General features: G+C 38.8%; 1 protein-coding gene across 5 annotated transcripts in view; it reads left to right on the forward strand.

Annotated features, from left to right (window-relative positions):
* Positions 1-27,200, forward strand: part of PARD3B (par-3 family cell polarity regulator beta) — a 399,577-nt gene that overhangs the window by 92,106 nt on the left and 280,271 nt on the right. For all 5 annotated transcript variants that reach the window (XM_068685930.1, XM_068685929.1, XM_068685927.1 and 2 more), the window contains one exon: positions 22,894-23,065. In XM_068685930.1, the coding sequence (XP_068542031.1) occupies positions 22,894-23,065 (172 nt within the window). The remainder of the gene's footprint in view (positions 1-22,893; positions 23,066-27,200) is intronic.

Here is a 27,200-nt window from a genome sequence, read left to right on the forward strand (position 1 = left end):
GTGTTTGTTTCTGGAGACAGATGTTGACAGATTTTTTTAAAAAAACTTTTCCTAATTCCTCAGACCTCCAGTGAGTTCAGAAAATACAATTTCCTGAAACCCTTGAAATCAGTAACCTGTGACAAAAGAGAAATGTGTAGCTTTATGTAAGTAATACAGATTTGGAGAATACAAATTGACTGCAAAGTGGAATTAGGTTCACTCAGAACATGTAAGCAAAACATCCTCAGCACTGAAGTGATGAATTGGCATTGCAGGGCAGTCCCTGTGTTTTCCAACAGCATTTAACTGAAAGAAGGCTGGGAGAGCAGATGTGCGTGCCATAGTGGGGCGGGTATTTGACCATTTAATACATCTCACATGTTTTTTGTGGTTTCTCAGGTGCCTCATGGATGTGTTCTGACTCTGTTATCTAAATAGACAGTAACTGATGCTTTGGCCAGTGTTTTTCTCTATAAAAAATAATAGAGTTTTTCAAAGAATATTTAGGTAACTTCAGGGGTTTCTACAATAATGATTCTGTTTTCTATAAACAACCAGTATTATCCTTTTGGATCAAGACATATTTGGTAAGATTTTTTAGCTCATAGCAGGGTGCATAGCAACAGCATTGAAAACCAGCTTATCCCAGTATGCAGATGCCCGCTGTCTTCTCCAGAGTGGTCGGTAGGCTGCTGTGTTCACAAGCTAGTAGTTGTTTGTCAATGTTCGTGTTGGCATTTTGACTCCCAAAATAGGATAGCATGTAGTTTGTCATGGACCTGAGCACCAGCAAGTAAAGTGGAAAGCTGCTACTTTGGCGGATGGGGGAGAACAAACATGAAAAACACCGTTAAGGTATCAACACCTGATGTACTGCACAAATACAGAGGAAACCCTGTGAGTTTCAAAGGACAAAAAATAGGCTTTGTGTCCCTTGTGGGGGTCCCTTGTCTCATTCCTGTATGATTCTTCATTTCTTCTTTGAGCTGAGAATCGTTATGTGTAGGACTTGTTAAAGGACTATTTTACAGGAACCTATGGCAGACAAAACCATGCTTTTGTGCCAACGATTGGCATTTTCTGAAAAGCGTAGTGAGTTTTTGTTTTTGCAGTACTCAAATCTATTTTTAAAACAGTTGTTTTTTTCTATATTTATCTGATGCTGCTCTCTTTACCCTTCTGTGGAACACTGTTATTTTCAGTCTTTTTAATTGCTTCTCGAGAGATAGGACTTTTTTCTTCCCTCATCAAGAAACTCAGGGAAGTTGCTGTCCCACGGTACAGGGAGACTGGAAAGCACAAACTTAGTCAATTACTACAGCGGAGTTACGCTGTCATTCTGATGCGGGCTGACAGAAGCAGAGAAATCAAAAGGTGTTGCTGACACATTGCTCACAGTTCTGTTTTGCCTGGCTTATTTTGCATGCTTACTTTAATAGAGAGTGCTGCAACATTGCTTTCTGTTTGAAGTTTAGATGTAACATGAAATGTGTAGATAGAAAGGATTAAGTTAGAATTTTCTTACCTTTTTTTTTTTTTTTTAGCTAATATTTCACCTTTAATACTAAATATTTGTTTTGGCTGCCATTTTGTCTGTCAATTTGTATACGTTTGCTTTCAATCAAAAATATAGCAGTCATTATTTTGCTAATACCTTATTTTATGTAAAGAAATGCTTGCAAACTAGACAAGGTGAACAATTTCTTTTATCATTAGTTTTGCATTAGTGCATTTCTCTTAAGGACTGTCAGGTTTCCTTTATTCAGGAAAATCTAAAAACTTATTTTACTGGAGGTGTTGTAATGGATTTTTTCTCGTCAACTTTTCCATCTCTTTACTTCTTGTTGTAAAGGCATTTGCATTGAAAATGAAAGATTAATCTATGCAGGTCACCCTTGATATCCTAATGCCAGGCTGAGGGTGTAAAGAGATTGGGGAAACTGGGGAAACTCAGATTTTTCATGGCCATGGAAGTGTTGGATGTCAAATCAGCACCTCTTTGCTGAGAGTTTGTCATTTCTCCTGCTGCACTGGGCTGGCTGCAGTACCTGCTGCTGGCGCGGGAGTGAGGAGCAGGGAATAAGGGGAATAGCTCCAGCTGTGGCAAGTCACCATGTGGGGGAAGCTCACTGATCTTGTTTTTGTTATTATTATTTTTTCACCTCACAGTGCCTCTCGGTTTCAGACAGCATGCACAGTTACATGTGGGCTCCCTGTAGGCTCAGGGACTCAGGTGCAGCAGCAGGGTGCTGGCACGCTGTGTGGTGGCTCCCAGCCCCTGCCTACGGTTGTTACCTGCGCGCACCTCCTGTGCTGCAGCCACGTCCTCGCGGTGTCAGCCTGCCCCTGTGCAGGGGCTTCCACAAGGAGCAAGCTAGCACTTGGTAATTTTCCTTCCGAGATGTTTTTCTCGAGTGAGTGATCTGTTTGCTGCCTCAGAGTTCAGCTGTTACCACATCCCGAAAGCCGGAAATCGCTGCTCTGCGCCTTAAGTGCAATTTTGCAAAGAAGACATTATGGTACAGTGCTCCTATCCCACTGATTCCACGTGGCATCTTTTAGAGAAGCAGACATCTATTAGCCTCCAAACTTGCCTGAGGCTAAGATGCTTTGGCTCTTTTAATCTTCTGCATAATCAGTAGTGATGGTGCTGAGTGACGGCTTCAGATACACACACAGTCTCCTCACTTTTTTTTCCCCTTCCCTCATCAGTGGCATCTATTTAATGTCATTGTGACTTGAGGCACTGAGGAGACCTGCGGAAAGGCGGCAGGTGCTGTCAGTGATGGTTGAGGATCTGCTCTGGTCTGGATATTGGATCGGACTTGATCCACAAGCCAGAACAGGGCTGGGATAAATCTACAGTGCTAGGACTTTGGGAATAAAATCTTTGCCTGCAGTTTTGCTGTGACCTTAGATGGAGAGACTATGTATAGAACTGCAAGGCTCCTTTCCGTGTGTGGTGCCTGTCGCAAGGCAGTCCTGCAGCAGGCTGTAGCCCACGACTGGAGCTCTGACCGCAGCTCCTTGGGTGGAGCTCACACAGGCTGAGTGAGGAGGAGAGCTGTGGCTGCACCCTGCATTTCCTGCATCTAGCACTATCAGTTCTCAGTTGTTTTTTTTTTTTTTTTTTAGGCAGCTGCTGCTCTGAGTAATCTGTGGCTCCCTGGGAGAAAAGAGCAAAGTATTTGTGGTTTGTGAGGGGAATACAGAGAAATTTGTAGCTGTGGTGGCACTAGGGGTAGTGTTGAAACCATTTGGGGTCCTAGTGGTGCCATGAGTCCTTTCAGGCCTTGGTGGGCCTCAAATACTGCAAGTCAAGCCTGCATGCACGTGGATGAGCTTTGGTGCCACCTGTGTACCTCCTCCTCCTCTGTTTTTGTGCTCTTGCATGTTTTTGCGTATGCTGGCAGGTGTGAGATGTGCTGTGCGTGTGAGCGGTCTGAGCTCTGCTACACTCCTGCCTGGAATTGCAGTCATCTTTTTGCTAGGCAGGGGTGGCAGTTTTACAAAGCTGTAATTTCTGGTGTTTTTTTGCTGTGTTTAATACAGAGGTTATGAGAATTCCCCACATTTAATCAAATTGGTCACGTACTGTGGGTCGTGGTCACCAGTCTGTGCTTATTTAGTCTTACATAAAAATTTTTGGCTTTATGAAGTCTTCAGATTTGGCATTTTGAAATATTTAAGTATTTGCTGCAGTTACTTGAGCATGAGGATTAGAAATGAAAATAAATTACGTAGACTGTAATTCAGTGCTTTGCAGCTGAGCTTAATGTCTGCGCCTCTCTTCAAATTTGAAAAGAGGATAAAGAGTTCGTAAGTTTCTTAACAAGTGAAACGTACCAGGCAAACACTGAAAGAGTGAAATAGAAGATTAAAGGATGGAAGGAGAAGGAAGTAAAGAATGGTTAATTCAAGTCTGATCTGCTCATAAGCGTTTGTTCCAGTATTACCATATTGTCTGTGATCTGCTCCTTGTCTCAGCCCTGGGCTAAAGTTACTTTCTTGCAATAGTGAAGATGAAAAGATAATAGGAAAATGTTTTACAAAAATTGTTTTAATTGAGCAGCAGCTGTTCAAATAAGTGATTAAAGCTGGTTATGCTTTGTATCCGGACCAGTTGTAAAATTCTCAGTGGCAGCTGGACTGCAACAATCGGCTCAGTACTTTCTTGCAATTGTAGCTATAGGTATTTTAAGAAAGGTATTTTTAACATACCTGTTCAGTTAGATGTTTTACTCTGTTTTCTTCAGTTACATACCTTAAAAGCAACAAACGTAAATGCTCTGCTCCAGGGTAAACTACAAGTTTAATCGTAAGCCAGGCTTTCATGGCATATTTGTGAGCTGTAATACAGCATTTCCACAGCATAGCAGGTAGTGACAAAATAAAACGGTGTGCGTGCTGAAGGAGCGTACTTCTGACATGCTTAAAAAGGCAGTTAAGAGGTGGGAAGCAGCTTCTCCTTACTTGGCATTATCTTGTGTAGGGATTTACCATGCACTATTTCCTGTAACTTTCCTGCCACAGTTTCATCATTTTTTTTTCTGTTCTCTAGTTATACTCTGAGGAGTTCCTGCAGGCTGTATTAACTCCTACATATGCAAATTTTGTATTACTGAAGGCTTGAAATTGGCTGAAAACTTGGAATTCGTTTTTAAGATGTTTGATGTAGAGGTCATGTAACAATTGTGTGTTTTTTTTTTTTTATTCTGGTTGTGTTGCCACTGATGCATACTATACTGCCTTTTAAATTGCCTCTCTCTAGGCATTGTAAAAATCAGATATGAAAAAATTAAAAATTCATTTGCGGTTGTGACCGTGAATGTGACCGACTGAAGGTCGAATGGTTGGTTGCTGAATACTCCTCAGCAGCCTGGCCTCTGGCTGCCCCAGGGTCACTTGTGCCCTCCTGGGCATTGGGTGCTGGCGTTGGGAGTGCAGGCAGGACATCCTGGCAGCTCACTGGGTCGAGCGAGATGGTGGGAGAGCAAAGCAGACCTGAAATCGGCAGAGAACCTCAACTGTTGGCTAATACTAAAACCTTACTATTCACTTTTTTTTTTTAAGCGGAAAACACGATACTTACAAATGATAATAAAGGAAATATTCCACTATGGAAATGCTACAGGTTTGGTTTGGTTCTGAAGATGTGGGACATAGGAAAAATAAATTTATATGGTTTCTAGAAAAATCAAAAGTTCTTGAAATAAGTCACTAAGTCTCTAGATGAACACGTGGGAAATCAGTTATGCCACTACTGCTGCTCACCTCTCCCCCTTTTACGCTTTTAAGGAATTCAGATCTTTGTTTTGGTTCTCTGCTTACCTATCCAGCAAGAAGCCTGGATTTGGAGGACTGGATCTACAAACACACAAGGGTCACACATCAAGTTTAGATAGAAATTAGTCCTGCAGAAATTCATGAACAAACCCCCAGCTGGCCTTGCAACACTTAGAATTTGTGGATTTGCAAAGGAGGTGTCAAACAGAACCTTCTCTAAAGCACTGCAGAGACCGCTCTGCTCCTGAGCTGCACGATGTCCCTTCCCTTCCCGCTTCTGCCAAGGGATGCTCCTTGGCTTTACTTCCACTCTCGGCCTGCTGTTTCTGCATCTTTTTGATAGATGCAATAGCATCCATTGCACATGAAAATTTCATTTTGCTTTATGTGGCTTCTGAGCGTTCTCAGCCTTATTGTTGTTTTGATACTGCATATCTGTGGTAAATACAGTAACCACTGCTATAATGTATCCTTGCATTAGTCATGCCTATCAAAGGCTCTGTCCAGTGTGGTTTCATGTAAGAAATTATTGTTAGATTAAATGCAAAAATCTGGTTTTGCTTTTTCCCCTCTTTTGTTTCTTTCTTCCCTCCCGCTGTGTGCATTGTATAGGCTTTTTATTTACTCTGCCAGATTGACAAGATTATAAATGAGAGCTGTGTGTGGAAGCCTCTAATTTTTCATAAGTAAATGAATTAATTTATCATAGCTGTTGTGTTTTATTGCTGTCTCCATGCCAGACTGGCCAGCTTCTTTATTCCCCCTTTTACCTTCTAAATACTGAATCCATGTCATTGTGTTTGACAGCTTTCTGATTCCCCTGTCAGATGCAATTTGGTGCTAATCACGTTTTCTTTGCTTAGTGTCAATGATACAGGCCATGCATAATATTCCTGTATGTCCACTTATTTACTTGAAACACAGCTGAAATGTCTTGGGCATTAATCTGATAGAGCTACTACATTGAAATGCAAAAATGATGCTTGAGTAGTAAGATAATGCAGTGTGGCAGATGTGCAGTAGATAACACTGAGGCTAAACTACTGATCTTTACGCAGCTCTGATGCATTTTATTTGTTGGTTTTGCATACCTTTTCATGAAAAAAAGATTGTAATCAGTACTGGTTCATTAGAATGTTGTCATTTATAATTGAGTTCTCTGTGATCAAAATTTGAGAAGGTATTTATTTATTCTCTTCTCTCATTTTTAAATGCAGGCTATAAATTTATATGTATATATTTAAATTATAGGACACAATTGGTATATGCCTACCTTTAATGTGATTGTTCATATCTTTCATTTACTCGTGGTTTTGAATTTTTTTTTAACTTTTCTCCAGTACATCTCTGCGGTTTTCAAAGCTGTTAAGTGACTCTTGAATATTTCTGCAAGTTCTGCCAGTTACTGAAAGCTAGAGCATACTGTAGGTGTTCATCTGTTAGTTCCCACAGAGGTTGCTCTGCAGCACTTTTGCCTAAACAGAAGTGAAACTGTATTTTCTAATTTGTGTTTTCTCCAGTGACCTGTTAATGCTTTTTTTGTGTTTTGAAATCCCTCTCATACAGCAAAGAAAAGTGACTGTTTCTAGAGGAATTGAAGACCTTGAAACTTAAGTCCCCATAGCACATGTAAAGAATTTGGTCATGCATTTTTATTAGTATTTACCTATTGAATTATGCATTTTCTTTGGTTTCTGCATTTTTTTGCCTACTCTGAAATACTGATATCTACTGTTCTGCTACTTTATAGGAAGAGTGATGATGGGTTGCGAAAGACCTAACTGCTTTATAAAGGCTGTTGAAATTTGTTCCCTCTTTGTAAAAGTGCACTTAAGTCGGAGATTTGGGAAAGGATGTAGTGTTGATCTGTCAAAAACCGATGAATTTTGAGAAATATATATTTTATGAAAAAATTCAGGCTATTTTATGCTTGTCAGCCATATAGATATTGAAGTGTTTTTTTTTCTAACACCACCTTCTACATATGAGCCTTGCAGCTGAGTGTCTTTATTTTAGGATGTATATAGATGTCAGAGCAAGAGCTTCTGCAGCTGGAATTGGCAGTTCTGAATTTTCCATCTCTTGGTGTGAGAATTCTGTTCCCAAAGAAAGAAAAACTCCAGGCTGAAATCGGAATCATGCTTTTTGGAGAGCACATGGATTGTGGTCAATGATGCTCATAGGTCTCTCTAGACGTGACTGTTCGTTCTCCCAGTAAAGCATTTAATCAAGTAATTGAAGCACAACTATCTAAGTATGCGTGGTGGGGTTTCTAATGTTATTTCTTAGAACAGTGCAGTTCTGTGTACTTTTAGGAAGTAAGTCGGTGTTCTTGAAAACTGCAGGTTCACCTGAAAACCTGAATGAAGTCTTCTGATTTCAAATACCTTTCTACTTGTGCAGCATCTGCTTGCTTGTGCATGCAGCAGGCTGGAGCATGATGTTGAAGTAATATTGTCGTCTTAAAAGAGCAGGCTAAAATTTTTTACTGCTCCTTGTAGCAGGGGTGCTGACAGTGGACTGCAGGGAGGCTGCAGTGTTTGTGATAGTTCTGTAATGGACATCCGCTTTAGAGATGTTTCACTGGTTTTGTGGGCAGTCACAAGTAAAGGATTTGATCTAGTGCATCACTTTGCCTATTTGTAAAATTAAGATAAGGATATTGTAAAGCACTTCAACTATTCATGAAAACTGTTGGTAAGAAGGAAAAGTAATTTATGGATATAGAACTAACTGGGGACTTGAGGTTTAATTGCCACGTTTGTCCTGGATATCCTGTACTATCTTGAATAAATAAAACTTAAACATTAATTTCTGAAATAGGAATGGTAATTCTTTAATTCTTCAGAAGTGTTCATAAAATGTGTATGCTGTGTGGTTTTTTTTAGTTGGTTATTTTTGTGGCCTTCCTTTGTCACTGTCTTAGTTATCAATTGTGCCATATTGATCACATTAAGTATGCTTGTTCTATGTGGTTTGTCTGCTGGGGGTCTAGGATATAGCTGCTTTACTTAGTTTCAAGGAACTGCTTTGTAGGTGTTCTGTATTTTTTTAGTTGTTGAAATACAAAATGCACTTATATATATGCAGTATATTATATATATGCATATATATACATTTAATGTCTCCCACTAATAATATGGTGAAAATCTCAATTTTTTTGTATTGTTTGCAGTAAGAAACAATCTGAATAATAAAATTATCAAAGGCTTTTTATTCTTGTCTGCTAGCAGATATTTTTTTAATTCATGCTTCTTCTTAGGATGCTTCAAGTAGTATTTGTGTGCTTTACATTTGATAGATCATCAGTTTACCATAGCATAAGAGACATCTGGATCTTTATGATGATAGTGGAACTGGAAGGGGGACTTGTAGCAGTTTTGTTTTTAAAAACATTTTATCTCTTGACTGTAGGGCAGTTCAATGCACCGCATAATATATAGTGAGTGTGGATATATAATATATAGTGAGTGTGGATATATAATGTATAGTGAGTGTGGATATATAATGTATAGTGAGTGTGGATATAAATTCTTGAATTTATTATGTTGCTGTTTAGCATCGGAGGATACTGAAAAGGTTCCAAAATAAGGCTGGAGACAGTATGTTTAGCCCTCAGCCTCTGTGCTGAGCCCCACAGCAGTGATGATGAATTGGGGATGTAAGCAGTTGTGAGGGAATCATGTGAAGTGCCAGGCTTCTCAAAGGGGCTCGCACCGGTCAGCAGCCTCTACATTCGTAAGATTTGGAAGAAGGTTCCAGTGATGCAGGGGAATCTCCCTTGGTCAGAGACAAAGATGATGTAATTATTTTTTTATTTTATTTATTTTTTATTATTATTACTATTTTTTTTTTTTTTTTTTTTTTTTTTTTACAAATTTCCAAGGAAACATTAGTTGAGTAACTTTCTGAATATTGGTGAACCTGCTTGGATGTACAGTGCATCTTGAACCAATTCCAATGATGTTTGAGGGAGACTTATAGACAAATCGAGTTTGTTGACACATACAAGATGAAGTAATGTAACGCTAGACTCCTGCAGGGACAAGGTCTATGACTACAACAGTGAGGTGTAGTGAATTTATGGGATTTCTGTTTACGTAGTGCTCATTCAAGAATATGATGTGGATTTGTAAGAAAGAGAATGCAAGTCATATTGACAAATGTGTTTATCACACAGGATCTACCTTGCTGGAGCCTGATCTAGCTCCTCGCATGCACAAATGTGGTCCTCTTTATTTCTTTCTCTCAAAAGTATTATATTATGGTTTTAAAAGGTGTTAAAGGAAACCATCTAGAGGCTTGCTAAAAGTGATTGCCAGGTTTCGGAGGCTTGCTAAAACTACTGAGGTGTAGGGGTAGCTGTCAGGGGTATCCTACAGGAAGGGATGCCTACCTACCTGGTGCAAAGTGACATTTGGAACGGCGCATTTGGTGCTCTTGGATACAGAAGCTTTCAAAAAGGGACAGGTGTTTAATCACATCAGCAGTTGTTTCCTCTTTTGTTCAGTTTTAATGCAGCTGCTAATGGATTTGTTCATTTCCCCCCCCCCCCCCCCCCCCCAACATCAGTTAATGTGAGAATTAGTATTTGATAATGGGGACCAAGAAATTTTTGAATGTTAATGGCATTATGTGTGCTCCTTCTACCCCCTAAATTTGCATTCTAATAGGATTGGAATATTTTAATTGCATCAAAAAAAAAAACACCACACTACCCTTCTGTAAAGAGGGTTGTGTGAGTAAACCCTCAGTGACGCACCTTTGGATAAGAAATTTGGTACACCAATTGAGTCCTGAGATCCTTTTTCTTAACTGGAGAGTGAACCAACTCAAGTCTAAGTGATTGTGAAGTAAACAAAAATATATTTAAAGTAATTGGATTTGAATTAAATATATTTCTACATTTATTAAAAAAAAAACACATTGATTTTCAGTGATTGATCACGACTAAAATGTTGATGTGCAATTAAATATCTTTACATTAAATTTAACACCTTTTATGAAGAGAAAAATGCATTATATGCATATTTATGCAGTGATACTTAGCATACATTTATTCAGTCTTAATTTTTACATTTAGCTTAGGAAATGCTGAGTGACAGTTCTTATTTAGTAGAATATTAATTTCTTCATGGCTTGTGTCAAGCTAGTTTTAGAAATTGGAGTTCAATTAAAGCTGCAGAGAAATAAAATGAATTTTAGCTGAGAAAAAATGGGAAACATTCTGTATATGTATTGGAAAGAATTTTAGCAAGAGTTGAGCATTTAAAGCTGTATTGAACAGAGGCAGTTTGTAGGTGATGCGTGATGGACTATATAGCTGATAGAGTAGATGAGACCAGCAGGAGTTTTTCAGGTGCTGGAGGTACTGGTGCTCAGCTCTTGCATTTAATTTTCTTCATGGGTTGTAAGAAATAAGACTAGCAGGCTTCCTTGCCCTTCAGTTCTCGTCTGATTTTTCATTTTGAACAAACTTACCGTTGAATTGAATAGCTTAGATAAACTGAGATGAAGAGAGTGCTCTGTGCCTAGAAGCGGCAGTGATGGCTGTCAGGAGCACGCCATTTTGTCTCCTCAGGAAGCTCAAGCTCCATGTAGTTTGCTCTAGGCTTTCTCCTCTTTGATAGCTTGAGCTTCCGTAAAACAACAACAAAAAGGAATGTGCTACTTGTGAGCAATCCTGTGGGGGTTAGGGAGTGGCTGTGGAACCCTGCATTACCTTACCGATCGCACAGTAGCCTACCTCTCTCCATGCTGTACGTTGCGGTTGAAGAGTAGACCAGAAACAATTAGTATAAATGATTATAATCCCGGGAGAGCAGGGTGGCGTGTCCAAAGATGAAAAGCCCTGCTGGGTCAGCAGAAGTTGGGGAGCTTCTTGCCAGTCTGAAAGCAGGGCAGGTGAGCAGAAGCTCAGAGGCTGGCAGGAGCTGCCCTCATGGCTGTGGTGACGTTGGCCCGGGGCCCAGGGAAGAGGATGGGGCTGCCCTCCTTGCCCCTTCCCTGTGCTCAAGGTCAAGAGGCCAAGGACTGGAAAGCACAGCTCTCCAAACATTGTTTTGATTAAAAAGTGTGTATTTTTGCCAGGTAAACAATGCATGTAAGAAATGAGAGAGAAAAAACAGATTTTTACCACAGACTTGGCCCATCATGATGTGCTGTAATGTCTTTGCGTTTGACTTGTGCTAGGCTAACATAACACTAATTCTAACTTCAAATGCCATTGCGATTGGAAAAAAATAGTCATTTTCTCTTCCCCCCAGGTGATAAATTACTTCTGTTGTAATGTCCTGTGCAGAAGACACTTGGCAGATTGCCTCTGTCTCTGGGGAGCAGGAGGATTTCTGTTGTGGTCAGCTCCTCATCGTTCCCTTCAGGTGCCTGCCTGCAGCCCCATACCACGGGTCCCCAGTTCAGCTTGTAGACAGAAGATAAAACAGTGAGAGAAGGGACATGGGAGTGGCTTTTTTTTTTTTTTTTTTTTTTTGCCTCTTAAACCTTTTTTATTCCAATTTGTGTCAGAATGGAGAGCGGGCACCCTGGGGTTTGCCAGCTGTGGCTCCCCTTCATCACTGCAGTCTGTGTGGTTTGTTTGCTTTGTAGCATCTTGGGCATCCAGATCTTTAAATTAGGAGTGAAGTTATTTTGGAGACCTTCCTAAATGGCAGTGTCAAGTTCTGCAGTGTGTGTGCCTGCTGAATTACTAATAGAAATCTATTTGACTTACACTGGGTAGGAACCCAGGAGACTTGATTTCAGTTAAGTGTGAAAAAACACTCTTGGTCTCTTAGAAAGAAAATAATTTGACTGGAGGATAAGGATTCAAGGCAGCATGAATGTGTGTTATCTTGTCTGGAACTTTGTGGACTTTCTTCCCCCTCGGGTTTTGGAAAGCCCTGGAAGCCTTGAAGAGAAGTGTGCTGTTACAGAGGTATGGCTTGCTTGCAGAGTGCTGGAGCTGCAGAAGAAATGGAAACCATACCTGCAGAGGAGCTGATTCAGTGGACCAAGGATGTCCCTCTCTTAATAGGGTATCATTGTTTTTACTGGAAGGGAATAAATGTGTTCAAAAATGCTCCATAAAAGTTGAGAAAGAATAGAATCAACAGTTCTCTTAGCATTTTTTTTTTGCCAACCTCAAGGTTCACGTGTTTCAGACCATTAGAGTAACGGCAAGTAACTAGGCAATGTGGCAGTGAGAAAGGCAAATGTAATTCTGTGATGAATCCGTAAGAGAACTAATAACAAAGCTTGGAAAACACAAATTCCCTTTTGAGGGGCCTGGTGAGAACCTTCATGCAGATGGGTAGAGGAATAGCCATGTTTATTTTTCTGGGGAAGGCTAAAATACTTGGCTAGTCTTGTGGCTCCAGTTCTAATGGTTTTTCATGATATTCAAGATACTCAAAAATTCATGACACCTGAAACGCTTTGGGAGAATTTTCTGTTAGCTGAAAGGATTTTACTCCTCTCTCATTGCACTGTTTATTGAGTAGCTTAGCTTATTTTTGAAAGTGGAGCCTGGTATATCATTCAGTTTGAGATTTTTTTCATAAAAAATGCTTTGCTTTATGAATAGGTCCCTTTATCATTTGTAATGAAGAGTGGAAAATGAATGAACAAGCTTCTGTGAAAAATCACATTTGAAATTTCTGAGTAATGGTCTGAATAGTCTGAAGTCATTTATTCCCAAGACATATCACTGTTTTGCAGAATATTCAAACTGCTGCAATCAATACTCAACTATGCCCTAAGCATGAAGATGTTAAAACTGAAAACTTCAGATCACATTAAAACAGTGTTTAGGTTATTTCACCTAGTAATGTAGCTGTTAATTGAATTCAACTCTCTGGTAAAATTTGTTTTGTTTTGTGTTTTAATTATCTAATAAAGAGTTTGTTTAACTAGTGTAGGTATGAAACCATGCCCAGTATTGTACACTGTATTCAGTATGATAGAGTTTCCTTTTATTTAACGGCTTGTCTTACAGGAGATGGTCTCAGCAAGAAAAGCTTAGATAATTTTATTCATTGTTGGGAGGTCAGACTTTACTCAGGCTATTTATAGTTAAATTCACAAAACTCTTCATCAAATACATGTTTAACAGTATGCTTAACAGGGCATTAAAATTCAGCCTCGGAAGTGAGGAACATGTCGAAATCCATTTGGTGAACAATTATAATGTCATGTACGGAAAGTATGTTTTGGTTTTATATTTTGGATCCTGTATTGCTGTGGAAGGACAAGAACATTCTTAGTGCTGTAATTTTTTGAATGGTGGTTATCTTTTCTTATGTATTTTGTTTAAATAGCCTGTGTTAGTATTTGAATAGCAAGTACCAATGTGTAGATAGTAGAAAGGGGTGTGTGTGTGTGTATATATATATATAATATATATATATATATATATATACGTGAAATTATGTCTGTTTGCAAGCATGGTTAGGTCCGAGGGATGTATAACATATAGGTATATATACATAGATGTTAATGACTTTGTGAATACGATTTTCTTGACAGCTGTGCTCTGAATTTTGAGTTGGAAAACCTTGAAATAGTATGTTAAATTTTGCTGTGAATCTTGAACATGATGTCAGCATTTAATTTGTTTACGAAGAAATTAAGAAACTTAACTATGAAATTATGCTGTGGGCAGCTAATGCTTGGGTAAAAAATGACTGAAATGTATAATATGTAGATCATTCTTTTAAGGAGTATAATGAGCAAGGCAGCAGTAGGATGTCTGTTATGAACTGATTGCTGAAATGAGTAATTGTCACTGAAGGGTTTTTTGTTATTGCCAGAGCTGTGACTGTCTCTGGAAATTTTACTTTTAGTTTCATTGTTTTCACAGTAATGGTGCATTAAGATGTCAAGTCAAAATATTTTTTCTAGTCCTTCTGTTCGGATGGTTCATTTGAGAACATATATTTTTGGAACTGCAGTGTTTGGAACCACCACACTTCTTTTAAAGTTTCGGAATGTTTCACAATTTTGTGTTTTATTGATCTTCTGAGAGAGCATAACTTTATAGAAGGCTTATTCTTCGGTTGTGGTAGACTTCTTAAACTGGTTTGCCTGTAAAAATTAATAAATAAAATAGAAAAACAGTTATTTTGGGTGAAAGTGGTTGACCTCGCAATATTTTTTAATGAGTAAGGTAACACAAAGCATGCGAACTAGCCGGTTGTTACATAAATTCCAAGGATTTCCATGATGTTCCTGTTGCGCTTACATTAAACTACTCTTTTCTTCCTTCTTCTGTTTGTTTTCCCTTTTCCTCTCAGATGTTAGACATAAAAGTGCCATGACGTTTACGAGCTCATTGTAGGGACGTGGTTGCTCTAGGTCAAGGTCAGCTGCAATACACTGCTGCTGCTCAAGCATGTGGGGTCATGACTCTTAGAAAAATGAGGTCACTGCACGAATGGCAAAATTTTCTCTTTTTTCAGAAGAGCGTGTATGTGTTATTACAGTGCACTAGAAACCCCCTGGGACTACTGTTTGACAGGATTAATAACAACAAACCAGTAGAGACTGATAGCATTAGTTTATCATTACAGGCAGACCTTTCCTCATCAAGGTGACAACCAGTTTTGTAAGCTTACTTTTGCCTTTCTGGAGCCTGACACGTAAACTGTCAGAGGCAGGGCAAATAATGCAGTCTAACTAAACTAGGCATCAGTAAGAATAGGACTCTTGGCAGTTGTAAATACCGAAATGTTTTTCTGCACAGACAGAAACACAGTGTGAGAACTGTATGACGTGTGGCAACATCCCAAGATTTATCAAGCCTGTCTATACTAACGAAAGTCATCGTGTGTGTTGTGCTGTACAGATGGTTTTACACTTTCTGATTTGTTTCACAATTCAAGTATTTTGTGCTTTTTTTTTTTTTTACTCCCAAAGTTCCATTCGCCCATCCCGTAGTGTCCTCTATAAAGATCAAAGCCGTTTAAAAACAAATTGCTAATTTGTATGCTGTCATTAAGTAATTGTGGCTGAAGCAGAAATTCCTAATTTTTAAACTAATTGATTTCATGGAAGTGACTCGGATTTAATGGCAAGTGTCATATCTGTAGACAGAAAGCAGGTTTGCAGAAGGGCCTGCACCTAGTAGACCAGGTGAAAAATAAGCTGAGCAGGAGTCAGCAGCATGTTTTTGCAGCTACGAAGGCTACATACATATTTAGTAGGCTAGCAGAGGTGTAGCCATCAAGTTGAGGAAAGCAGTTCTACTCTATTCTACTCTACTTGTTGAGACCACAGCTAGATGGTTGTGTCAGTTTTGTTCTCCTTTGGGCAAGGGAAACACCAGCTTGCTGGAGCAAGCTCAGCATCAGGCCACCAGTGCAGTCTGGGACTGGAATGTATGGCGTGTGGGGAGAGGGCGAATGAACAAATTGGGAGCACCTTCTTGCTGTCTACAGCTGGTTCACTGTCTGTAGGGAAGACCCCACCTCACCTTTTTTGAAAGTCCACAGTGAGGAGACGAGGTAATGGATGTGAAGTTGCCATGAAGGAGACTGATTAGGTATGAGAAACATTTCTGTCTCATGAGAGTGTTCAAGCGCCACAACAAATTGTCCAAAGAATTGAGATCTCTATACTTGGAGATGTGCAGAAGAGAGTTGGGCAAGACCCTGAGCAAACTGAGCCAACTTTTAAGTTTGAGCTAAATGATAGCATGGCCCTACTTCCAGTGGAAAAATGGACCAGGTGATTTCCAGAGGTCCTTTCCAACCTAAACTGCTCTGTTTGTCCCACTCACTAGAGTGGAATTTAGAAAAAATATCACAGTTCAAGTGCTTATTTACAAATACAGAAATGCAGTCTTTAATAGTAGTTACTACATTTTATAGCACTATTTTAAATGGACTCTCCAAAATTAGCTAGTCTTCTGTAAAGTCTGTACAGGTGAAAGTAGCCAGCTTCAAGGTAACCAGGGAGAAACTAATCAGTTGTGAATTTTCAAGTCCTCATTCCATTTGCTTTTTGCTTGGATAGAGGAGGAATGAAAACAAAGGGCATTTGTTATCTAGCAAAACTCAGAAGCTATTTCACATGAAAACATAATGAGTATGACAGGCTACAAATAGCACTGAACATGAATCTTTTACAGAAGAAAGGAGAAACGTCCTTTGGTGTATTTACTTCAATCAACACTAATAAGGCTTGTTTTATGTGTTTTATGCATCCGCCATCATAATTATAAATCCTTGACATTTTAGCACTAGCATTTATATCTGCCAGGGAAGCTACCCAGAGTCAACCCTCAAGGAATGTCTGTATTGTTACTATGGATCTCCGTAACAGCTCTCAAGTAGCTACTAAGTGGCTTAAAAAATTACATCTCAGTCATGCTTGAAGGGCTCATCAAACTTTGCCACAAATATCAATGTTAAGTACCCAATCAGCGGCATTGTTTGGAGTGCAGCCACGTGGCCCACGGAGGGGTAGGTTGGACAGGAAGAAGAAAGTGGGTAAGGTCTCATCAATCAGGTAGATGTTTTGCTGTGACCTTTCAAAAAAAAAAAAAAAAAAAGAAAAAAGCACACAAAAAAACCACTGCCTGTTCAGCTACATTGGAATTCCAGAAGATGAGGATATCTTTCAATTTGATCACACACATGCACAAAAAAAACACCAGCTAGACTTCCTGAAAAGCATGCACGGATGGGTTTTCTCAGGCATGATAACTTAATACAGTTTTTCTAACCTTTGCAGACTAGTTGAGGACCTTCCCAAAATAACAATAAATAGCGATGATAGTAAACAAGAAATTACAACAGGCTGTTAAAGAAACTTGCAAATTGTGTAGAGCAGAGCCTCACGGTGCTTGCACCGTGTGCAGTAGGATTCTGTTCTGGCGAGGTATAGATGATACTGAAAGAAATCTGGACAGAAGGAGTAGGAAAAGTGTCAGGTGGTCTCTGGAAAGAGACTTTGGTGTATATAATTCTGGCATGTAGGTAAACAAGATGGGATAATCACCATAGCTTTCCTGTAACGTATCTATAATTTGTTTTCATACGTAGGTGTGAAGGAAGGCTGCCATATGGTGTGTACATGGGTATTTTTCTTTGACAGCCTTTATTTTAAGTTAAAGGAATTCCAAGACATTCTATTTTGCAAGAATACCATTTCAAATACTTATCAGCATATGCCAGAAGAATACCTTGAAAGAACATTGAAGAAAGGCTGTAGAGCTCCAGGAAAGTTTTAAATTGAAAAAATTAAATAACACTTTTATCCATTTTTGAGGTACCCTGATTGCCTTAGTTCTGTCTGTTGTACCAGTACTAGACTTTAATCTTTTAACCATTTGAACAGAAGTCTTTCATAAGTAATATATAAAATCTAATTTTACGTTAATGAATTTGTGGAACTCTGTGAAAACTGTCTCCACAGTGCCTTTCTGAAGTTTTTTGTTCACATGGATCTTGTCTTTAGCTAAAGTGTTCTTGTCACCTTGAGGGGTTACTCGGAAGGTAGAAGTCTATCTGTGAGGGAGAACAGCTCCTTTAAAGAACCACAGAAACATCGGTCCTGCTGTTGTGCTCCAGTCACGACACACACATACACGTTACACGGGTGTGCTCTCCACAGCATCCACCGCTGTTGAGCGAGACAGCCAGGTGCAGCTACCGCGGCCTTGTGGCCTGCGATGGGCTGAGGAGACAGCCACGTGTTGACGGGAGCTTGCTTTGCGTGGCTGGCAGAGCTGCTTTTCTTCATGGTTTGGTTCCCTGAGCTGACTCCCCGTGGGCCCAGAAAGTGTCCCTGTTTGTGTGAAGGGGTGGCAGGAGGCAGCGGGCGGTGAAGGAGGCAAGGCAAGCCAGCACGGCCTCTACAAAGAGGTAGGATCTTGAACTTAAGATGGCCTCTGGGAAGAGGTAGCTTTGCCTTCAACGTGTGTTGCTGCTGGTGCTTGAATGTCTTCGGGGGCAGGAAGTTGACTGACCTGGCCAAACACACAACCTTGTTGAAAGAAATGAAGGAAGAATTAAAAATAAATAAAGGGAGGGTGAGAGGAGGGAGGAATCCCTTCTCCTTTCTGCGTTGGCCATATGGAGGCTGTTTTCAGCTGCTGTCAGCTGCAGCCTGCCTCCATCTGTGTGTGTCTGGTGGCTTGCAGGTGCAAACACCTCTGATCTTTTTATTTTTATTTTGAATTTGTGTTTGCTGGCATCAACATGATACATATAGAAACACCCTGTGTCTTTCTATCTTTGTTGTATATGTGCAGGGGTATATACGTAATTAAATCCTAGAGATCCCAAATTCAGGGGTCAGAGCGTAAGGTAACATGGTACTGTGGTGAACTTAATTTTCTGCTGTAGCTTGAGCCATCATTTCTCTTTATGTCATGAAGCTTAGTGAAATGGTTGCTGAGCTGTTAATTCACCCCCCTCTGAACAGTTCTTTTGTGGAGATGAGTGCTCTGTGTGAGAAGTCTTTATTAATTGACAAAAAAAAAGAAAAGATTTTTTTCAACATCATTTTATAAGTATCTAATTATCACTCCCATAGGAGTACTGGCTGTCAGAAGTATAGATACAGTTTAAAAAAAATATTAAAAAATACAGTTTTTTTCTCTTAAATGAGAATTGAGGTCATGAAGTAGCAGTATCAGGGTGGTTAACAAACATGCCTTGAACAAATGGGCAATTTTACTAGCTTTCCTTGTCCATAGCGAGAGAAGAAATAGAATCTATGAGTATAGAGAAACTGAGGAAAAGTTTCCATCCAACTTACATGAAAAATTCTGTACGTGTTGAGCATTTAACTCTTCCTGGTGCTTTTGAATGCATTATTCTAGCTATTGAAAGTTGTATCTCATCAATCACATACTGGTGCTAGCTTATGACTGGGAACTTGTCTTAGCGATTTTATCCTGACAGTAATTGAAAGCTGATTAATTTAATTGCAAGCAAGTTTTTATTTTATCCCTTTTTTCCTAGAACTTCGCGTGTGCGTGTGGTGTTTGCGATAGGAACGGAAATAGCGTTGTCTGTTTTGTAATTCAGCACAGAAAAGCTGGTAAAATACACACTTTTTAACCTTATTAACAGTAATCTAGCTGTCAAAAGTGTAGTTTGAAAAGCAGAATAATTACAAAACCTTTTATTTAAAATGGTGCATAGGGCAAGGGAAAGCCAGTTGTTCCAGGCCTACTAGGCAAGCGCTGTAAGGCAAAGTTTGTCAAGTTGTGCACAGTTCTCTGCATGGCTGCCCGTGTGCACGGCGTGTGACCAGTGCCAACATTTCATCTCCCAGAGAGCTTTAAATGCAATGTTGCATCAGTTCTCTGCCTCCCAGTGGGCAGCGGTACCCCTGTGTCGAACAGGCTGCTGCTTTGTATTCGGACCCCTTCGCTCAAGAACATAATTTTCCTCCTTGCGTATTTACCCACTTTTTTTTTTTTTAATAGGAGAGTTGATCTTAATTGAGTGTGAGTGTTGCTCTATGTGTTTGGGAATAAAGTCATTTGTTTTTTACATAATTTTCTTATACTTTTCTTCAAGTTTCCTAATTGGAATATCAATATAATATTGAAAGAGCAGTGCCATAGGACACAATTCAAAATTAGAATTTGGCTTTACTAAATTGCATTGTGATAAGTTTGCCATGCTTAAGTTTAATGAAAATGCTAAGAAAATAGCACCATTCGCTATTGCTATCTTATGTTGTGGCAATGTCAATATAAGTAGGAAGGAGTTCAATAACCAAAAATGACAGAAGTGTTAACTTCAGTAATTTATTATCTATGTAGCTGGCAGGTTGTAGAAGTCTAACTCCTTTTAATAGATGTTATAGCAATATGCAATAAAACTGCTTGAACTGTACAGAAATATATAGATATCTTCGACTGTAAAAGTTGGTATGTTCTTTAAATAAACTATTTAAAAAGATAACAGATGCTTAAGTACAGCAAGCATATAAAACCACAACAGAGTACGTGCATAACTTCTGCAGTTCACAAATGTCTAGAGTACTATCTCAATTTGTGTCAAGAAAAATCAGCTGGCCTACTGAACTCTCAATATTTGTAAATATTGAACTTACATTGCAAATAACGTTATGACAGATTTGTGGGAGACTTCTTAATGCCTCCCAAAGTTCTTTTCGTTGGGAGGGAATACAGTCTATTCCAATTAACAAATTTTCCATACTGGAAACAAGAAGTCAATTACAACAATTATTTTTGAATAGCTGATTTACATAACCTTAATTGTATTTATTTCCTTTGAAAGGCTGAGGCTGATATTTGTAATGGTTTGATTGATTAGTGGTATATTCATACTGTTAGGATTGCTACTGGTAAGGTTCTCCTGCAGCTGTGGTCTTGAGTTGTTCTCTGCTGAATAAACATTTTAGAAAACAAATGGCAGTTTTATTTCCTTGGTAAGGAAAGATGTCAGATCTTTGTTACCACTACATTCAGTACTTACAGTATCTCCTTTCCTCACTCTGTTTAAGTCTAGTTGCGATAATTAATTAATGGTGTGTTCCATACCATTAAGAAATGTTTTCTTTTTTTTTTTTTAATCTGTCAAAATAGTGCCTGTCTGTGCACTACAGTCACTTGAGGAATGGCAGCAGTAAGAAGCGCTGATGGACTTCCATAACAGTAGCAACATGGATAGTCATTTTAATAATAAACAAGAGGTACCATGGGTTTTTTGCCATGGTCATTTGGCGTCTGGCTCCAAATGTGCTATTTTGGCTGTATGTAGTTCTGAGGCGTAGAGATGGCGTGGCGGTGAATGTGGTGTGAATACCTGGGTGGTTTCCTTGTGATGCAGTGATAAAGTACAAGGAGTGTAGTCTTTGGTACTGAAATTAATGTTTCCGATAAGCTTTGGACAAATAAAAACTAAATTGTGTGCTCTAAGAGCTATTTGTTTGGCTGTGGAAAGGAAACAGCTTCCATATGAAAAAGGAGAACCAGTTTTCTACCTAATAATTTAAGGGGTTCTGTGCGCCTCTGAAATATGCATTGGTAAATATGAGCTGACACATTTCTAGCAACCAAATTATAAATGAGAGAAAGACCTGAAAATGTCAGTTTCTTCCTTAGAAGCATCCTTCCTTCAGGATTTTTGTTTGCATTTTTTCGTTTCCTTTCCCTCTCATACATTCATTTCTTCCCTTAGGCAAATGAGGTCCTTTAAATGTTTGTCTCTTTGTTTCAGTATGCTGCTTATCACAGGATATAATTTTTGACACATGTCTTGGAAGTGTCAAAGGAGATTTGATCTACTAATATTTTTATAGAGAGAGCGTGTTCGGCCCTTAAAATAACAGAGAGAGAGGCAGCATGGTTAAATCAATCCTTTAGACTTTGTTTCTATATGTGTCTTGATATTGCATAACCAGGTGTATTAGCTAAATAAAATTTTTTTTAGTCCTAAGGAGTTCAGAAAAAGCAAAACAAATGGATATCTGAAGGTAAAGACAACTTGTACGTGATTACTAGGCAGAGCTCTTGTTGTCGTATGTCAGGAGAGTTGTGCCACATAAGGCATTGGGCAGGAAAAGTGGTGCTGCAGTCATCTCCTGCCCTCCTGGAGAGAGCTCTGGGCTGTCAAGTGTCTCGTTGACTGGGAGCAGCCAGTCCTGTAATTTGTGTAGGTTCATTGGGAAGTCATCCTTCTATCTTTTATCCAGCTCCTTGGAACTACAACGGCAACAGCAAGCACGCGTGTCTGAGTCACTTGTTGCTGAATCTATCTATATCTAATATACGTTATCTGATGACGTTGTATTAGTAGGGATAAAGACAAAAGTCCTTGTAGGCCAGCCTAGCTGGGGAAAAATGATTCTGGTGTTTTTCATCGTTTTCACACCATCATTAATGTGAGTTTGGATAGCAGACTTTGCAGCTTGTCCATATTTAATTGTGGCTTTCCTGCTGGCCTGAGGCTGTGGAAGAAGCTGGCCTCACTCACCAGTTTCAGAAGCAAAGTATCTGGTGTAAGCTTGCAGGAGGGAACAGGAAGAGGCTATTGATAGATTTGTGGTGGGTGCCTACAGGTACACGTGTGTGTGTGTGTGTGTGTGTACCTTGCATTCTTACAGAGGTGTAGGATTGGGGATTAACAGAGCTTCGCCCTCTGTCACTGGGCTGGATAGAACTTGTCCTTGGAACATAATCATTATATAATTACAAATAAAAGCTTTAGCTGCGTACTCCATACAGCTTCCGTTGTTGTGCTACCTCTGCCCACTGTGTCAGTCAGTAGGGTTACAATTTTGAAAAACAGAACACGCTCCCACGCACCCACAAGACTTAAATGCTGTTTTGAGTGTTTAAGTATGTTCAACTGTAAATAGTTTGGAATGACATAAGATGCTCCCTAATCGTAGCATGCTAATTCTGAGAAAAACACGCCAACACAGGGCAGTGCTGAAGCATGTATTCAAGTTGTATTGGAGTCAATCTATTTAAACACAGATGTATGTGCTTTCCCAAATCTGTATGCTTAGGGTTAGCTGTTCTCAAATAAGGTTGTTGGTTTTATACTCCCATAACTGATAATTTTTGCATTAAAAATATAAGAGAAAATTTGGGGAATACTTGAAATATACAAATGGTGTTTTCTTTTGTTTTGATAGCTGATTGCTGTTTATGATGAGGAAGAACCTCACCGTAAGACTGATGGCACCAACGGCAGTGTGGCAGACAGAAGTAGCCCAGACCCTTTTGAGGCAGAGGTAGCGGCTCAGTTGGCAGCCTTTCAACCGATTGGGGGTGAGATTGAAGTGACTCCTTCTGCCCTAAAACTGGGTATGTATATCATGCACGTTTATTTTCCAGTTTTAGCCAATATGTATCACTTTTTCTTCTTTTTTGTTTGTGATATGAAGTATTTATAGATTTTTTTTTAGCACTTGATTATTTACCTTACGATTCAGTGAAGATAATTGTAATGACAAAAAGTTGTGCTTTTGAACAATTGGTGCTGAATGCTGTAACTGTGCATGGTGAATTTGCGCTAGAGCTTTGTTACCTTACTCTATGTTAAGCCCATCCATAGGGCTGGGATCTTTCTTCTCCTTTCTTTGAGCAGGTAAGTTACTGACAATCCTTCATTATAATTTTCTGAGAGCTCAAGAGATGAAACCTATTCACAGTTTTTCTAACAAGAAAATCAATGGAAAAAAAATACCATTTTTGCTTAAGAATGTCGGTTTAATGAGTGTAAACACCTGTGTATAAATATACATACATTTATTTTTTTTTTTACCTGAGCGTATCCCATGTTTCGGAGGTCCTGGTTGCAAACATTTCATCTCTTTGTCATTGAAGAAGTTGCACAACAGTCCTGTTTGCCTATCTGACTTTCAGGTGAGCAAATTGTGACTGGGAGAGGTTTCTCTTTAATTCCCTCTTAGATCAGAGAGCACTACATGAGGTGCTGCAGCTCTGGTCCCTTGCATTGCTTCAACAGGCCTGGAAGGCCAAGAGTTCAAATGCTGGATTCAAATTAAAAAGAGAGAGTCTTGTAAGTTGGATACAAAGCCGTTTGAATTACTTCCTTGGATTGAGAGTGGGCTAAGCTGTCACCTGGATACTAGATATGGAAACTTTCAAAAACTTCCTGAGGGTGAATCCTCTTCCTGTCTGTCTGTAAAGCAGTGTAGTATACTGACAGCCTTTGGCAAATGAATACTGTTCAAGAGAGACTTGTCTGCATTTCACTAGAGCTCGTTGCCCAATTCACCCTGTATTTCTTGGCAGTCTTGTAATGATGTGCGATAAAATTTCTGAATGTAAGTGGGTGGCATAAAGATAGAAAAACTACCTCTAGTTGTGCTACTTATGTTGTAGAGGAGTCTGGTTTTGATTTCAGAAACTGAATGTTCAGTTGTCTGTTTATTTGAATTGCAATCTAAAGGAAAAGGCTGATAAAAGAATGAGCTAAAATAAAACTTCTAATGAAGTTCATTGGTTGAGGCTGCATAACATAACTTCTGATGGAAGTCTGTGCTTATTTTTGCCTGTAGTAGGAAGTATTTTAATCCAAGCTGCATGAAACTTTTTAGATTCAGATTTCTGTTTTAATGGGTCATTTTGGTTCTTTCTATATTCTGGTGAATATAGCAAAATCTCTTTAATGACACAGGAGTTTCTCATATGAAGGTATCTTTGGAGAGGCTTATTCTTGTCATAAGAATTATGTTTTTATCTTCTATGTATCTTCACCGATTTTGTTAGCCATGGTATATGGAAAAGTTTGTGGCTAAAGGTCTGATTTTTGAATGGTTTGCCACATCGATTATTGGTTATTTTGGAACAACATGGTATAATCCATGTTTTTAGCATGTTTTTGAAAGTAGATGTACTAGTAGTAGTACATTGTTTTCCATGTACCTCTGAACTATATTAAAAACAAACAAACAAAAAAACATTAAAAGTAGTTTTTCTACTATGCTGTTGAACACAAGCTGAAGGCCGGAGAGAAGAGGAATTTCAACTTAATGCACTTCTATGTGAAACAGTTAAATGCTAATACTTTTGAGCTTACCATTAAGCTACCAGATCATTCAGTTTTCATAGCATTTATGGAATCCCTGCACTATAGAGTCTAGAGATGAAATACAGCATGCTAAGAGCAGCCAATTAGGCTTCTACTTCATTTTCAGTGCTATACTGATATACATTTGAAATTAAAATGGGTGCTTGTTTCTTAAAATTGAGAGCATAAATGTAATCTGTTTGTCTTGATGGTTCTCTTCCAGATTTCCATTTACCTAGCGTAAAATAAAAACAAATTTTCTACCTGTCAGTCTTGTAAACTTGGTCTGGAGTCTGAAATGTAGTTGTTTTCTCTTCTGGACTTTGCATCACTGATAACAGTTCTTTAAACTTAAATTTTGCCTTTATCTTTCCTGTATAAGTTGCTGTAACTTAAATTAAGTTCCTATATCCATTAGAAGCAAATTGAAATATATGTGAAGAGATAGGAGAATGTGCTTGCATCAATATCATTGGTGCATGAACCACAGTAGTCTGGCTGCCTAATTATTGAATTGATTCAACCTTGCTAGCAGATATAAATACTAATAATTTTTAAAAGCTATCTTTATTTCAGGAACAAGAACATGATTAAATATATACATAGTGAGCAAGCAGTGGTACTTTACGTGGTGAAGCTCTTTGAAGTGCTGTCACGTGTTTGGCCTTTTAGAGTGTATTTTTGCAGAAGGCCTTTAGGGATGATATGTAGGAAATCCATTGTTAAATCAATTGACAGATTGTGGAACTATTCTGTCTGTTAGTTTCTGTTGGATGTTTTTGTGTGCTGTGAAACCAGATACCTAGTTCTATGTAGAAACAGTGAACATTTAGTGATCTGCTCAGAGAATACTTGGAGCTTGGTGAAACATGAAGCATGTGAAACAACTAAGTGCTGTCATTCTCAAGCATGAGAGAGTCAGCACAGATTTTAGAAAAACACCTAAGATACTGGCTTCAAAGTGTCTTCTTTTTAATGAATTGTTTATTTGATGCAGGTAAGTTAATTGAATGTTACACCTGATCCTAAAACCTGTACTGGCTAGACAGAGATAGCAACCGTGGGGGAAAGATGTTTTTATTAGATGGTTACTACTTGCACGTCTTTTTGTGACTGATATCCTTTGTGTACTGACCACTCTGACTCAGTCTGAAGTCATGGTTTGGATGTCTTTCTGTTGATGGGTCTGGCAGAGCTGATCCCTACGCTGGGATAAGGGCTGGTAATGCTTCCTGGGTGACTTCAGAACTCGGGAAGAAATCCTCACTCTGTCTCAGCTGCTCTGAAGTGGAGGTATTGAAGTAGGCTTGGAGGCACTTTGAACAGCATATATTTGGTTAGTCCTCTTTCAAGTTGGTGTTGAAATGCTGTGTGGTGGATATGCAGACAGTGCATTTTTAAATAGAGAAATATGTATGATTATGCTTTTTTTAATGTTATGAAAACAGATATGAACTGAAACTATTCATTTGACAAAATGTTGCTTTTGCTTGTATACAGCATACGTGCTGTTTCAAAGTAGGGAAGATTTTTTCTTATATAAGAGCTATTTTGTTCAACTTAATCTTGCGATGTCAGTTTATTGGCAGAGTGTACTGATGTTTGTCAGTACACTGAGTGTAATTCTCTTCTGCACAATTCAGGGAAAATTAACATTTTGTATTTAATTAAAAAAAAAGCATTGTAGAAGCACATGCTGTCTTCTGTGGTTTGAGGCAACACTGTTTATTTCTTTAAGCAAATATAATTTTATTCTTTCTTTGTGCCCAACAGCTGCTCTTACAGCAGTGATATCATGCATTGCTCTGTGCAGTTTGTCACAGGTGTTGTGAGGATGCCACTGGACTTGATGGATTTTTCTCCTCTGTGGCATTTGGTTTAATCTGGTTTTAAAGAATTGTGATGATCAATTAAAGTCTACTTGTGTTCTTAAAACAAATGGCTTCTGTTCTCAGGCAAGCTAAAGGTTCGAAGATAACTTTTCATTTCAGTCAGAGTGCAGGCTTGGTATATTTTGACCTCATGACTTTAGCTTGGTATTACTTAGTTGTCCTTGATTCATGGAAATGAGCTTTGCACCAGCATAGCTGAAGTTTATCTTTATATTGCAGCAAAAACAATACAGCAATATATTCTGTGAAGCACTTATATATATAAGTATATATATATATATATATATATATATATATAAATATATGAAAAATACCACGTATTTGTTTTACCTGTTTAGAAAACAAACCAGCCCGCCCTTCCTTTCCCTGTACTCAAAAATTTAGTAGCAGTGTAGGTACTAAATTTATGTGCATAGTAGGTTACCAAAGAGGCCCCCCCTTCTTTCTAATAGCCCCTCTGCCTCTGATTTCCCCAGTGATTTTCTCATCCATTATTCCCTTTGCTTCTACT

The sequence above is a fragment of the Anas acuta genome, chromosome 6, assembly GCF_963932015.1.
Source record: "Anas acuta chromosome 6, bAnaAcu1.1, whole genome shotgun sequence".
NCBI classification, from domain to species: Eukaryota; Metazoa; Chordata; class Aves; order Anseriformes; family Anatidae; genus Anas; species Anas acuta.